Source organism: Pseudochaenichthys georgianus, unplaced genomic scaffold (assembly GCF_902827115.2).
Source record: "Pseudochaenichthys georgianus unplaced genomic scaffold, fPseGeo1.2 scaffold_502_arrow_ctg1, whole genome shotgun sequence".
Classification (NCBI taxonomy): Eukaryota; Metazoa; Chordata; class Actinopteri; order Perciformes; family Channichthyidae; genus Pseudochaenichthys; species Pseudochaenichthys georgianus.
Genome location: NW_027263063.1, coordinates 5,001 through 21,515, shown reverse-complemented (window position 1 = coordinate 21,515; position 16,515 = coordinate 5,001). Strand labels below are relative to the sequence as shown.

The window sequence follows — 16,515 nt, the reverse complement described above, 5'->3', positions numbered from 1 at the left end:
TGCTGAGCACGTTCAGCAGTGCATCAATACGTAACTTCTGCAGTTCAAATATTTATTGATAGTGATGGATATCAAGAAAAGGTATCTTTTAAAGACGGGTTCAAACTCCAAACTAATTCTCGAAACATTTCTGAAGTATTCATTTGAATTTTTTTAAATAAAACCTTAGGAAGTTTATGGCTGCCATGCACCGCTCTGAAATCAGAGATGAATTTTCACAAAGATTAAACTTTATTAACAAAACACAGAGACAACAACAGCACCAAAACGCATCAACAATAACTCTGATCAAACAAAAACCACATCTAATATATATACTGCTTTAAGAATGTATTATATATGTGTTTGTTCAACCTTGCAGCATGCCTTATAATCAGCTGTTTTTATCCGGTACCATCAAGCCCGTGCAGGAAAGATTTCATCCCACAATACAACAAGCCCAAATATTATGAATTACACAAAATGTCTGATTCAAATCAAACTTGTTTCTTCTTTTACTGATTCTTTCGTCTCAGTGTTTGGACCCGTTGAGCGTTTGGAAGCCCCTCAGTTGTTCCAGGAAGCCGGGGTTTGGGGAGGAGACCGGGCGGGCTGATTGGACCAATGAGAGAGCAGCATCAAAGGACTGGCCTTCACATGACATCAGGTAGCCAATCACCACCGCCGGAGCCCGGGACACACCGGCGTTGCAGTGGACCAAAACCACGCCTTTCTGAGGAGGACATGTGGATATTAGAGCAGCAATAATTCATTTCAAAATACATTTAGTGTGTTATCATCTTTTATTACACAGCTTAGTTGAATACTCGCTTCTGATTGGTCAATTTGGACATTCCAGAGGTTGTTCATTTTCACTAACAGACCGTTGCTAAGGAGGACTATGTACAGTCATATCAATCCGCAGAAAGAAGTCCGGTCAATTTAACGCCAGCGTAAAATAAATAAATGCACGAGTGTTAGCAAAACATTTTGAATACTTGATCAACGTACTGTCACATACTACTTTTTGACCACTTTTCTTTAAAAAAAAGTTTTAAAAGGAATAAAAGTTATTTGCTCAGATTGGCAGATTTGTTTTTAGATTATGTTTTTTTTTTTTTTATAATCAAAAATAACAAATTTGGCTGTTAAAAACAACATTTTGATTCGTCACTTTGGGTAATAGCATAATGTTTGAATATGTATATATTTATATATATTTACTTTAGGAAGGCCTTCACAGATTATTTGGATAGATTCTACTTGAGTGTTTTAGAATAAGTAGCCAGTTTTTAAATCACACTCTGACTTAAACAAAGTGTTCGAGGGCTCAGTCGCAGACAGTTTGAGTCCTTTATAAACACCTACAGTCTGCATACTTTAACAAAGGGGTGAACCCACAATGCATTGCAGTTAGGTGTTCAAACAGCAATGACAGAGGAATGGTCCACCATTTAATAAAGACAGAAAATATGGAGGAAGTCGTCAAGAACATATGTTTCTATTGATCAAACACAGTCGCTAACCAGCAGGAAGTGCAGATGTCTGTCTGATGAGTGAATCATGAGAGACGATCGATGTGTTTGAAACCACTCACAGTATGTAATGCCAGCCTCACACTCTTCTCTGCATATAAATGCGTGTGCAGGTGAAAATACTCCTGCAGTGACGCTCGTGCTAGTGGATCATCGCCGGAGCTGTATTAGATTAGCATTATCATTAGAGATGTCCCGATCCGATCACGTGATCGGGGATCGGAGCCGATCACCTGATTTTCAAAAGATCGGAATCTTTTTTTTTTATAAAATATTTTCATTATTTTATTTAATGTTACAAAACAAAAATGACCATGTCCACGTCTTAAAGTCATCCTGAGGACTTAGTTTTGGTTTAAAATTACACAACATCATGTATGTGTTGCTTTCTTTGGGCTTGTTTTCAGACCTGGTTGCTTATTCCTCTGAAATCTGGCAACAGAGTGGGCGCAGTGTCTGATAGTAGCAGCAAGCTAACGAGAGGCTACGTCCAGCTGGTGACTCGGGAGTCGGGACAGAGAAAATGTCAGGAGTTTGGAAGTATTATGAAATTGAAAGCGAAGGCAGTGTAACAGCCAGATGCAATGTTTGCAAGAAGGAGGTTCCGCGTGGTGGAAAGAACAGAGCTACGTTCAACACGACCAATCTAACACGCCACCTGAGAAACAAACACCAACAACAACACGGCGAGTACACAGCGGCCACTCGGGTCACGGCACTGAAGCAACCGACACTTTCAGAGACTTTCAAAAGGAAAGAGAAACTGCCCCAGAACAGTGAAAAGGCCAACACAATAACAGCCAAGATAGCTGAATTCATCGCGTTGGATGACCAGCCGTTATCTGTTATCTTTTTTTTCTCTTAATGCATTGCATAAAGATCGGATCGGGAAAAATCTGTATCGGCAGATTGTCAAAATCAAATGATCGGAATCGGATCGGGAGCAAAAACAGGTGATCGGGACATCCCTACCATGCTTAGTGTAGTGGTAAGTGCACTGCCTTGCGGCCTGTAGCACCATCCTTGATGGAGCATATGTGGGCTGGACCTGTATTTTAGGAAAGGAGTGAGCAGAGGGTCGAGTTGTCGATTCTTGTTCAGTTTTCCCTCTCAGACTTTCAGTTGCACACGCTACTAAAGAGACGCGCTACCATGGAAACCAAACAATGGTGTAGCTGTATTAAAGTCCGAGTGGAAACAGTCCTGAGGAAATCTGATTTTGGCAGAAATCGGGAGAAATGCGGGAGAAATATGACTCCGGGAGGAAACCGGGAGAGGGCAATGAAATCGGGAGTCTCCTGGCAAGCATGCTCCACAGACTAACACACACCACACGCTCTCACACTGATGTTGGGGTTAGTAAATAGATGACTTGTTTGTTTGTGTCCATTAGCTTCTCATTACAGCCTCTCTGCTCCCTCTCACGGACGTAAACACAACACCTGTTTTCAGTCCGCTGAGGAACGTCTATAAAAATGGTCATGTGACCGCAGAGAGGGGACGGGTAAAGAAGAGCAAGATGTCAAAACCCAAATCCAGACAAGAAGGTTTCTGAGTTTTGAGTAGAAATATACAAAGAAAAGTGGTTAAAATCGTGAGAAAGTGCTTCATGTCCTCATACCAAAACAACAGAATAGCTTGTTTGCCAATCACTAAACAACAATTTCGTTGTATTTAACGTTGTAAACCCAGATATTGTGATTGAATTGGGATAAAACGGGTGAAAGCTTGAAAATGTGCCGCATACCTTAACGCCTAGATCGCCTAGCATCACAATAAGTGTAGATAAAACGATTAAAAAAAAGCTGTCGTAAAAACTAAATTACAGATCTGAAAGACTTGATAGAATTCGACACGCAAATTGTATTATTGTCCAAAAAAACTAATTTAAATCTCAGGTTTTGGGCTGAAATGGTCGACTCAGGTATGACCCAGGCATGGCTTCGAAGGAGGGAAGAAACACCAGTTTATTTATCATGCATTATTAAGACATTTATACAAAACCTGTGGAGCACGTACACCAGTCACATGACGATGCTGTGGATGTAATGGTGAGTCATTACCAGCCAGATGGCCTGCTGGGTAATCTGACACTGCTTTTCAAAGTAAAAGCATCAGTTTGATTATCAAGGCTGGAATTACCGCATACACACATTGAAACATATCATAATGAACACACACACTTCCTGTAATCATACACCCCTAATGACGGCCTAATGAGTGGCTCTGTGTGTGTGTGTGTGTGTGTGTGTGTGTGTGTGTGTGTGTGTGTGTGTGTGTGTGTGTGTGTGTGTGTGTGTGTGTGTGTGTGTGTGTGTGTGTGTGTGTGTGTGTGTGTGTGTGTGTGTGTGTGTGTGGTGTGTGTGTGTGTGTGTGTGGTGTGTGTGTGTGTGTGTGTGTGTGTGTGTGTGTGTGTGTGGTGTCATGTTAAGGTGAGCCACTAAAAGCTTGTATGACACTGAGATGTGATCTGTTTAATAAAACATGGGCAAAACGAAGCATGTCATGTATTATTCAGAGCAGGAGAGAGGAGATGTCCAAACAAGTGTCGCATGTTAACCTCGTTTTTAAAACACTTAAATCGACCTCCTTATTCCCATAATCCCTCGGGATTATGGGATTATAGGTCCTGTTGTTGGACTTGATCCGGTCCTTTGTTTCCACCTGAGCTGCAGCAGCTCTCACCTTCAGCCAGCAGGACGTTCGGCTCTCTCTGTTTGTTTCTGCTTCTGGCTTTAATTTGATGAAACTCAGGCCCTTTCTCATTTCATCAAATCCCCCTCCTCGACTCCTCGACTCCTCGACTCCTCGACTCCTCGGTCCTCCGGTAGTGACCCAGAAATAAATTTTAGCGCGCCATTTTGAAGGACATCTCATTTCTCTAAATGCACTTCGAGGACCGAGGATCGAGCGTCGAGGAGGCTCTCTGGAGGAGCTCTAACCGAGGAGAGAGGAAAGAGGAGAGAGGAGAGAGGAGGCTCTCTGGAGGAGCTCTAACCGAGGAGAGAGGAGAGAGGAGGCTCTCTGGAGGAGCTATAACCGAGGAGAGAGGAGAGAGGAGGCTCTCTGGAGGAGCTCTAACCGAGGAGAGAGGAGAGAGGAGAGAGGAGGCTCTCTGGAGGAGCTCTAACCGAGGAGAGAGGAGAGGAGAGAGGAGGCTCTCTGGAGGAGCTCTAACCGAGGAGAGAGGAGAGGAGAGAGGAGGCTCTCTGGAGGAGCTCTAACCGAGGAGAGAGGAGAGAGGAGTCTCTCTGGAGGAGCTCTAACCGAGGAGAGAGGAGAGAGGAGGCTCTCTGGAGGAGCTCTAACCGAGGAGAGAGGAGAGAGGAGGCTCTCTGGAGGAGCTCTAACCGAGGAGAGAGGAGAGAGGAGAGAGGAGCCTCTCTGGAGGAGCTCTAACCGAGGAGAGAGGAGAGAGGAGAGAGGAGCCTCTCTGGAGGAGCTCTAACCGAGGAGAGAGGAGAGGAGAGAGGAGGCTCTCTGGAGGAGCTCTAACCGAGGAGAGAGGAGAGAGGAGGCTCACTGGAGGAGCTCTAACCGAGGAGACACTGATGGGTCCTCCACGGCTCCTCCGTGGATGCATTTCCGGGAACAGAAATGTTTCAAAGAGTCGTGACGCACGGCCGGACTGATCTCAGCCAATCACAGCTCTGCATGCATCCCCTGGATATTATTTTAGTAGAGCAGTGTGTAAACTATATATCACTCAGTAGAACAGGCCTACTTTCTTTATTTGCTTTAGTTTAGTAGATATCTACAAACAAAGAGTCGATATTTTTCTAAAACCATTTAGTGCTTCACATAATAAAATACACAACGGCTGTAGCCTGATTATGCTTTAGGAGCTATAGGTGTGTGTGGTACAGTGTGTAGGTGTGTGTGGTGTGGTGAGACAATAACAGGCTACAGATGCGGACACACACACACACACACACACACACACACACACACACACACACACACTGCGTGCTAATAGAACCGTCCTTCGGGCAGCAGAGCGGAAATGGTGGAAATCCAAACACCGTGATGACCTCCTAACCTATCAGGCTCTCCTCTCCTCTTTCTCTGCTTCGATCTCTCCGGCAAAAAGCACTTTCTCTCAAGATAAGATCCAATCTTCCTATTCCAATCCCAAAAAATTATTTTCCATCTTCTCCACCCTCCTGGACCCTCCCAAAGCCCCTTCCCCCTCCTCCCTCCTGGACCCCCCCAAAGCCCCTCCCCCTCCTCCCTCCTGGACCCCCCCCAAAGCCCCTCCCCCTCCTCCCTCTTGGACCCCCCCAAAGCCCCTCCTCCCTCTTGGACCCTCCCAAAGCCCCTCCCCCTCCTCACTTCTGTCAAGCGACTTTGTTAACCACTTTGAAAAAAAGGTTGATGATATTCGCTCTTCTTTTTCTGACTCACCTTTACTCACCGCTGGGTCACCAGACCCTCCTTCCACCCGCACACTCACCTCCTTTTCCCCTCTCTCTCCAAGTGAGGTTCTTACCCTCATTACCTCTGCCCGCCCCACCACCTGTCCTCTGGACCCTATCCCTTCAAACCTCCTTCAGACTATCGCTCCTGATATTCTACCGTTTCTCACCCATTTCATCAACACTTCTCTAGCTTCTGGTCACTTTCCACACACTCTCAAGGAGGCGAGAGTAAACCCTCTCCTGAAGAAACCCACTCTCAACCCGTCTGAGGTTATAAACTACAGGCCTGTCTCTCTCCTCCCGTTCCTGTCTAAAACACTTGAACGCGCCGTCTTTAGACAACTCTCCTGTTATCTCCATCAGAACAACCTTCTGGATCTGCACCAGTCTGGTTTCAAGGCAGGTCACTCCACAGAAACTGCCCTCCTTGCTGTCACTGAGGAACTGCACACGGCTAAAGCAGCCTCCCTCTCCTCTGTCATCATCCTGTTGGACCTGTCTGCTGCATTCGACACGGTGAATCATCAGATCCTCCTTCGCTCTCCAAGAACTTGGAGTTTCAGGCTCTGCACTTTCCCTCCTCACCTCATACCTCAAAGACCGCACCTACAGGGTCACTTGGAGAGGGTCCGAGTCCGACCCTTGTCAATTAACTACAGGGGTCCCTCAGGGCTCTGTTCTTGGTCCCCTCCTCTTCTCCCTGTACACAAACTCGCTCGGATCTGTCATTAGCCCGCATGGTTTTTCATACCACTGCTACGCTGACGACACCCAATGAATCCTGTCCTTTCCCCGCTCAGAGACCCAGGTCGTCGCACGCATCTCTGCTTGTCTAGCTGACATCTCTCAGTGGATGTCCGCTCATCACCTCAAGCTCAACCTTGATAAGACTGAACTGCTTTTCCTTCCGGGAAAAGATTGTCCCACTCTTGACCTGACCATCAACATCGGCCCCTCTGTTGTCTCCCTGACCCAGACTGCAAGGACTCTGGGTGTGACCCTAGATAACAACCTGTCCTTCACTGCAAACATCGCTGCTACAACCCGCTGCTGCAGATACACGCTCTACAACATCAGGAGGATGCGTCCCCAGCTGACCCAGAGAGCCACGCAGGTTCTGGTCCAGGCTCTCGTCACCTCACGCCTAGACTACTGCAACTCCCTCCTGGCTGGTCGACCTGCATGTGCCATCCGACCTCTGCAGCTCATCCAGAATGCAGCGGCTCGCCTGGTCTTCAACCTTCCTAAATTCTCCCACACCACTCCGCTCCTCCGCTCCCTCCACTGGCTTCCGGTAACTGCTAGAATCCACTTCAAGACACTGGTGCTTGCGTACCATGCTGCGAATGGATCTGGCCCTTCCTACATCCAGGACATGGTTAAACCGTACACCCCAGCACGTGCACTCCGCTCTGCATCAGCCAAATGGCTCGCTGCACCCTCGCTGTGAGGGGGACCCAAGTTCCCATCAGCAGAAACACGTGGGTTTGCTGTCCTGGCTCCAAGATGGTGGAATGAGCTCCCATTGACATCAGGACAGCAGAAAGCTTACACATCTTCCGGCGCAGACTGAAAACTCATCTCTCTCGACTCCACCTCGAGCGATAGAACTGCTAACAAAGCACTTATATACTAATAAAGGACTGGCTTACCTAAAGCCAGTTGAGTAGCACTTGAAATGCTTGGCTCTATGAAACCTGATGTACTTTATGATTCTGTTTTCTTCAAGGTTGTGTCTTCCTGGTCGAATGTACTTATTGTAAGTCGCTTTGGATAAAAGCGTCAGCTAAATGTAATGTACAGTGTGTAGGTGTGTGGTACAGTGTGTGGTACAGTGCGTAGATGTGTGGTACAGTGTGTAGGTGTGTGTGTGGTACAGTGCGTAGATGCAGCGGACAGACGGGTCTCAGTTGGTTTGGTGTGTGTGTGTCCGCATCTGTAGCCTGTTATTGTCTCATTACACCGCACTGTGAATGAATCAAAGTAAATATATAAGTCATCATGAACACATCTGTCCATCAGACAGAGGCTGCTGCCTCCTGTCATCATTAATGGACGTCTCTTTAAAATGACCGCTCAGAGGAGAGGAGTTCTCCTTTCTCTAACCGCCTGCTGCTTCCCCTCCTCTCTCCTCGGTTCCCCTCCTCGGCTCCTCCGCTCGCATCTCCTGTGGGCGGGACTAAGTCTCGAGGATAGGAGTCGAGGATAGGAGTCGAGGAGGGGAGTCGAGGAGGGGAGTTAGAGAAATGAGAAAGGGCCTTAGTCGAAGGATGTGGTATGGGCAAAGGAAGAACTATAACATTTGAAATACAGTGTCAGCGTTTTGAATAACGCAGATGATGTTTCAAAGCCTTGAGTTTTCTCCTTAGCATTCGTAAACAAGTCGATTGTTGCTTTTATTTGCTTTCAGTGGTTTATTGTTTTTATTATACGGCTGTTTTTCATTTTTTAATCATTACGTTTATTCTGGTTTGTTTTGTGTTTGTATCTTTTATTTTAAATGTATTTATTTTATGTTGTGTGAGCTTATCTCTCTGTACAGCACTTTGGTCGGAATGTTTTAAAGTGCTATATAGATAAAGTTGGATTGGATTGAGTTTGGAGTCAGAATAAATGACAAAGCACTTCTCGATTGACAGGATTCTCTTCTCGTTTCTCCGTTTGTTTCACGCTTTGGGTTTTAGAAATAGGAATAAGAAAAGAGAGGGATATCTGTTTGGAAAACGCTGAGTGTCCTCTTCCAACATGAGAGCAACATGATAACAAAGGTATCCCAGCTGCAGCTGTGAACATGACAGGATGTGTGATGACCTGGAAGAGCATCAAGACTGTTTGAGGCAGATGATAGCTATGTGATGAACATGATGATTCAGCCTCTATGGAGAGAGACATCAAGCATGCTCATTTCTGACGTGGAGCTAATCTGAAGTAAACATTGAATACTGCTTTCTAGTCCTCCATCTTGTGACTGTGTGACTCCCTCTCTTGGAAATCAGCATGTGAAGGACACTGGCCGTTTCTCAATCTCGAGGATACTGGCTTCCAAGCCAATATTTCAAGGATGCTACGTCATCGAGTGCCGCCGAAGGACTGTTCCAATCTCCAGCATACTTGGAATTCCACCGAGGCCTTGGTTTGGGGGAAATGTCGAGGCTGCACATGGGTAGACTTCGCGTGCTTAAAATCCCCACAATGCTTTGCGCACGGACCAATTTCAAAAACCCTTGCGGAGAATGGCTGAACCGACGCAGCACACATTTAAATGTAAGTATGTAGTGGCGTAGAACATGTGTTGGTAGATATGTGACTTTGTTACATTTGTTATCACCAGAAATGTGTTCCGTGAAAGTAAAGCAAGTTCATAATTAGATAGACATCGTGAGGTATTTACTTTCGGTACGGTTTATGTTGAAACCGTTAGAGAGAGTGGCACACTTGTTAGCCTGTTCCATTCTTCTTCGTTTTCCATAACAACCTAGTGAGGCTGTCCAACAACATCATCTCTGACCCAAAGCATGTTCTGAACAGTGAGTATGAACTGCTACCATCTGATCGGAGATACAGGGTCCCATTCAATGAAGTCAAACTGAAGCATCCTTTGTGCATCAGTCAATCCTCACAGTGAACACAGAGCTGATCCCAGATCAGATGCACGCTGAAGGCTCTTTGTTAAATGTTTGTTGTTTGTGTTTCATGTATTTGTGTCTGGATATTTGTCTGTTGATGTTTGGACATGGAGCTGCTGTGACGCAAGTCAAATTTCAGACTTAATCTGACAAATAAAGTATTATCGTATCGTATTTCCGAAGCCGTGGCTTGGAAGCATACTTGCTTCGTTTCTGAAGGAAGTGACTTGGAAGTACGCGACTACCCTATCCTCGCGATTGAGAAACGGCCACTGTTCTGGAACTAGTTGATGCTCTGTATGTGATGACTGCTTCCATTCTGGAGAGGACCACAGACACACGGATCCTGAGATTCAAGCTCAAGCCGGGGACCAGGGAGATTTTTCTAACAACCTCTCTAAGGATGCTGATATTAGCTGTTAGAAAAGTGTCACTGCAGAAATAGCTGTTCAAAGCAGTATACAATGTTTTAGTTCAGATTAGCTCCACGTCAGAAATGATCATGCTTGTCCTCTATCTCCATAGAGGCTGAATTTCTAAATACTGTTTATGATACTGACACGTTTAGTTCAGCAGGATAATCTCCACATGCTAACACCACTTTATATTTCTGAAGTAAAAAGCTAAAGGCGGCTAATGCTGGGCTCTAAAGGAACTACAGCTCGGTCACATGACTTCACGTCTCCTCCGCTAAGCTAAAGGCGGCTAATGTTGGGCTATAAAGGAACTACAGCTCGGTCACATGACTTCACGTCACCACCGCTAAGCTAAAGGTGGCTAATGTTGGGCTCTAAAGGAACTACAGCTCGGTCACATGACTTCACGTCTCCACCGCTAAGCTAAAGGCGGCTAATGCTGGGCTCTAAAGGAACTGCAGCTCGGTCACATGACTTCACGTCACCACCGCTAAGCTAAAGGAGGCTAATGTTGGGCTCTAAAGGAACTACAGCTCGGTCACATGACTTCACGTCACCACCGCTAAGCTAAAGGTGGCTAATGTTGGGCTCTAAAGGAACTACAGCTCGGTCACATGACTTCACGTCTCCACCGCTAAGCTAAAGGCGGCTAATGTTGGGCTATAAAGGAACTACAGCTCGGTCACATGACTTCACGTCCCCACCGCTAAGCTAAAGGCGGCTAATGTTGGGCTATAAAGGAACTACAGCTCGGTCACATGACTTCACGTCTCCACCGCTAAGCTAAAGGTGGCTAATGTTGGGCTCTAAAGGAACTACAGCTCGGTCACATGACTTCACGTCACCACCGCTAAGCTAAAGGTGGCTAATGTTGGGCTCTAAAGGAACTACAGCTCGGTCACATGACTTCACGTCTCCACCGCTAAGCTAAAGGCGGCTAATGCTGGGCTCTAAAGGAACTGCAGCTCGGTCACATGACTTCACGTCACCACCGCTAAGCTAAAGGAGGCTAATGTTGGGCTCTAAAGGAACTACAGCTCGGTCACATGACTTCACGTCACCACCGCTAAGCTAAAGGTGGCTAATGTTGGGCTCTAAAGGAACTACAGCTCGGTCACATGACTTCACGTCTCCACCGCTAAGCTAAAGGCGGCTAATGCTGGGCTCTAAAGGAACTACAGCTCGGTCACATGACTTCACGTCACCACCGCTAAGCTAAAGGTGGCTAATGTTGGGCTATAAAGGAACTACAGCACGGTCACATGACTTCACGTCACCACCGCTAAGCTAAAGGTGGCTAATGTTGGGCTATAAAGGAACTACAGCACGGTCACATGACTTCACGTCACCACCGCTAAGCTAAAGGTGGCTAATGTTGGGCTATAAAGGAACTACAGCTCGGTCACATGACGTCACCTCTCTAGTTCTGAGGACTATGAATGCACGACGTTGATATTAATGTGTTGAGCGTCACCTCGCTGCGGGCCTGCTGGATGAAGCTGCAGATGTCCGTCAGGTGGAGCAGCACGTCGGCGTCGGGATGATCCAGAATGCTGACCGTTTTATAGATGAAGAGGTCAGGAAACACGTTCTCCACGCCGAAGGCCACGTTCAGGATGTGAGACACCTGAGGAGGAAGAGGAGGAGGAAGAGCTGCTTACATGCTTTAAACACATGTTCTAAGACACAGTCATGTACAACACACAGACACATTTATTTGTATCCGACTTGGAGTCTAGAATGTAGACGGATGGTTTTATGATTTCATCTCACCTTGTGTTTTCTGAGAGTTCCAAAGTCATGTGCAGCATCTTGAGAACCTGTACACACACACACACACACACAACACACAACACAACACACAACACACACACCACACACACACACACACACAACACACACACACCACACAATCACACAACACTCGCACACACACACACACACACCTCAACACACACACACACACACACACACATACAGACAACCAATCACACATCCACACACCACACACACACACACACACACACACACACACACATACTCTCTCACACCAAACACACACATACATACACACACACCAAAACACAACACACACACACACACCAATCACAAACACACACATACACACACACCAAATACACACACACATCAAACACACGCACACACACACACACACCACACACACACCAATCACAAACACACACACACCAAACACACACACACACACCAAACACACACACATACACACACACCAAACACACCACCCATACACACACCAACACACACATACACACACACACACACACACACACACACACACACACACACAGTGTAATCGTTAGTTATTTTGTTTTCTTTGTAGCCGTGCACTAGAAAGTGACCCTGAACAGGAAATCCTCTGCTTCAGGTCAGAGGGTCACTGACCTCCACCTGAGACCTGACGGGCCACCTGTCCCCCCCCCGGGTGGGAGGTCATGTTACCTGCTCGGAGGTGAGGCTGGTGTTAGTGTTGGTGAACTGAGGGGGGACTTACAGGGCAGCGGGGGGGGGGGGGGGGGGGGGGGGAGGTGGACCCATACTGTAGTCTCTTTTTATTAATAAGCTCCTTTAGAGATTTAAGATTCGAGAACCCAATTTTAAGCCAGGAAATAGTTTGAATCAAGAATTGACAATTAAATAGCACAGTGGCCAACAGGTGCAAACGCGCCTCCATCAGGAGGAACCTGCTGCCGCTTCAGAAAGGATGCAGATATAAAAACCCAAATGTTCCACATGAAGAAACAGGGGACACTAAAGAGTGACGCACATAGCTGGGAGACCAGGGGACACTAAAGAGTGACGCACACAGCTGGGAGAACAGGGGACACTAAAGAGTGACGCACACAGCTGGGAGACCAGGGGACACTAAAGAGTGACGCACATAGCTGGGAGACCAGGGGACACTAAAGAGTGACGCACACAGCTGGGAGAACAGGGGACACTAAAGAGTGACGCGCATAGCTGGGAGACCAGGAGACACTAAAGAGTGACGCACACAGCTAGGAGACCAGGGGACACTAAAGAGTGACGCACACAGCTGGGAGACCAGGAGACACTAAAGAGTGACGCACACAGCTAGGAGACCAGGGGACACTAAAGAGTGTAGCACACAGCTGGGAGACCAGGGGACACTAAAAAGGGACGCACACAGCTAGGAGATCAGGGGACACTAAAGAGTGACGCACACAGCTGGGAGACCAGGGGACACTAGAAAGTGACGCACATAGCTGGGAGACCAGGGGACACTAAAGAGTGACGCGCATAGCTGGGAGACCAGGGGACACTAAAGAGTGACGCACACAGCTCGAGACCAGGGGGCACTAAAGAGTGACGCACACAGCTGGGAGACCAGGGGACACTAAAGAGTCACGCACACAGCTCGAGACCAGGGGGCACTAAAGAGTGACGAACACAGCTGGGAGACCAGGGGACACTAAAGAGTGACGCACACAGCTCGAGACCAGGGGGCACTAAAGAGTGATGCACACAGCTGGGAGACCAGGGGACACTAAAGAGTCACGCACACAGCTCGAGACCAGGGGGCACTAAAGAGTGACGAACACAGCTGGGAGACCAGGGGACACTAAAGAGTGATGCGCACAGCTGGGAGACCAGGGGACACTAAAGAGTGACGAACACAGCTGGGAGACCAGGGGACACTAAAGAGTGACGCGCACAGCTGGGAGACCAGGGGACACTAACGAGTGACGCACACAGCTGGCTGGAGACCAGGGGACAATAAAGAGTGATGCACACAGCTGGAAGACCAGGGGACACTAAAGAGTGACGCACACAGCTGGGAGTCCAGGGGACACTAAAGAGTGACGCGCACAGCTGGGAGACCAGGGGACACTAAAGAGTGACGCGCACAGCTGGGAGACCAGGGGACACTAAAGAGTGACGCGCATAGCTGGGAGACCAGGGGACACTAAAAAGTTACGCACACAGCTGGAGACCAGGGGACACTAAAGAGTGACGCACACAGCTGGGAGACCAGGGGACACTAAAGAGTGACGCGCACAGCTGGGAGACCAGGGGACACTAAAGAGTGACGCACATAGCTGGGAGACCAGGGGACACTAAAGAGTGACGCACATAGCTGGGAGACCAGGGGACACTAAAGAGTGACGCACACAGCTGGGAGACCAGGGGACACTAAAAAGTGACGCACACAGCTGGGAGACCAGGGGACACTAAAGAGTGACGCACACAGCTGGGAGACCAGGGGACACTAAAGAGTGACGCGCATAGCTGGGAGACCAGGGGACACTAAAGAGTGACGCACACAGCTGGAGACCAGGGGGCACTAAAGAGTGACGAACACAGCTGGGAGACCAGGGGACACTAAAGAGTGACGCACACAGCTGGAGACCAGGGGGCACTAAAGAGTGACGAACACAGCTGGAGACCAGGGGACATTAAAGAGTGACGCACACAGCTGGGAGACCAGGGGACACTAAAAAGTGACGCACACAGCTGGGAGACCAGGGGACACTAAAGAGTGACGCACACAGCTGGGAGACCAGGGGACACTAAAGAGTGACGCGCATAGCTGGGAGACCAGGGGACACTAAAGAGTGACGCACACAGCTGGAGACCAGGGGGCACTAAAGAGTGACGAACACAGCTGGGAGACCAGGGGACACTAAAGAGTGACGCACACAGCTGGGAGACCAAGGGACAATAAAGAGTGACGCGCACAGCTGGGAGACCAGGGGACACTAAAGAGTGACGCGCACAGCTGGGAGACCAGGGGACACTAAAGAGTGACGCGCACAGCTGGGAGACCAGGGGACACTAAAAAGTTACGCACACAGCTGGAGACCAGGGGACACTAAAGAGTGACGCACACAGCTGGGAGACCAGAGGACACTAAAGAGTGACGCACACAGCTGGAGACCAGGGGACACTAAAGAGTGACGCACACAGCTGGAGACCAGGGGACACTAAAGAGTGACGAACACAGCTGGAGACCAGGGGACACTAAAAAGGGATGCACACAGCTAGGAGACCAGGGGACACTAAAAAGTGACGCACACAGCTGGGAGACCAGGGGACTCTAAAGAGTGACGCACACAGCTGGGAGACCAGGGGACACTAAAGAGTGACGCGCACAGCTGGGAGACCAGGGGACACTAAAGAGTGACGCACACAGCTGGAGACCAGGGGGCACTAAAGAGTGACGCGCACAGCTGGGAGACCAGGGGACACTAAAGAGTGACGCACACAGCTGGGAGACCAGGGGACACTAACGAGTGACGCACACAGCTGGCTGGAGACCAGGGGACAATAAAGAGTGATGCACACAGCTTGAAGACCAGGGGACACTAAAGAGTGACGCACACAGCTGGGAGACCAGGGGACACTAAAGAGTGACGCACACAGCTGGGAGACCAGGGGACACTAAAGAGTGATGCGCACAGCTGGGAGACCAGGGGACACTAAAGAGTGACGCGCACAGCTGGGAGACCAGGGGACACTAAAGAGTGACGCGCATAGCTGGGAGACCAGGGGACACTAAAGAGTGACGCACACAGCTAGGAGACCAGGGGACACTAAAGAGTGACGCGCACAGCTGGAAGACAAGGGGACACTAAAGAGTGACGCACACAGCTGGGAGACTAGGGGACACTAAAGAGTGACGCACACAGCTGGAGACCAGGGGACACTAAAGAGTGACTAACACAGCTGGAGACCAGGGGACACTAAAAAGGGACGCACACAGCTGGGAGACCAGGGGACACTAAAGAGAGACGCACACAGCTGGGAGACCAGGGGACACTAAAAAGCGACGCACACAGCTGGGAGACCAGGGGACACTAAAGAGTGACGCACACAGCTGGAGACCAGGGGACACTAAAAAGTGACGCACACAGCTGGGAGACCAGGGGACACTAAAGAGAGACGCACACAGCTGGGAGACCAGGGGACACTAAAGAGTGACGCACACAGCTGGAGACCAGGGGACACTAAAAAGCGACGCACACAGCTGGGAGACCAGGGGACACTAAAGAGTGACGCACACAGCTGGAGACCAGGGGACACTAAAGAGTGACGCACACAGCTGGAAGACCAGGCGACACTTAAGAGTGATGCACACAGCTGGGAGACCAGGGGACACTAACGAGTGACGCACACAGCTGGCTGGAGACCAGGGGACAATAAAGAGTGATGCACACAGCTTGAAGACCAGGGGACACTAAAGAGTGACGCACACAGCTGGGAGACCAGGGGACACTAAAGAGTGACGCACACAGCTGGGAGACCAGGGGACACTAAAGAGTGATGCGCACAGCTGGGAGACCAGGGGACACTAAAGAGTGACGCGCACAGCTGGGAGACCAGGGGACACTAAAGAGTGACGCGCATAGCTGGGAGACCAGGGGACACTAAAGAGTGACGCACACAGCTAGGAGACCAGGGGACACTAAAGAGTGACGCGCACAGCTGGAAGACCAGGGGACACTAAAGAGTGACGCACACAGCTGGGAGACTAGGGGAC

The 16,515-nt window shown here is 48.8% G+C and overlaps 1 protein-coding gene across 3 annotated transcripts in view; it reads right to left on the bottom strand.

Annotated features, from left to right (window-relative positions):
* Positions 1–203: 203 nt before the first annotated feature.
* dusp19a (dual specificity phosphatase 19a) overlaps positions 204–16,515 on the bottom strand; it is an 18,145-nt gene continuing 1,833 nt past the window's right edge. For 2 of the 3 annotated variants that reach the window (XM_034078858.2, XM_034078860.1), the window contains exons 3-5: positions 11,748–11,794; positions 11,449–11,601; positions 204–712 (exon numbers count right to left, since the gene is read on the bottom strand). In XM_034078858.2, coding sequence (XP_033934749.1) covers positions 512–712; positions 11,449–11,601; positions 11,748–11,794 — 401 coding nt within the window. In that variant the 3' untranslated portion in view covers positions 204–511. The remainder of the gene's footprint in view (positions 713–11,448; positions 11,602–11,747; positions 11,795–16,515) is intronic. The other variant, XM_034078857.2, reaches the window with a different exon arrangement.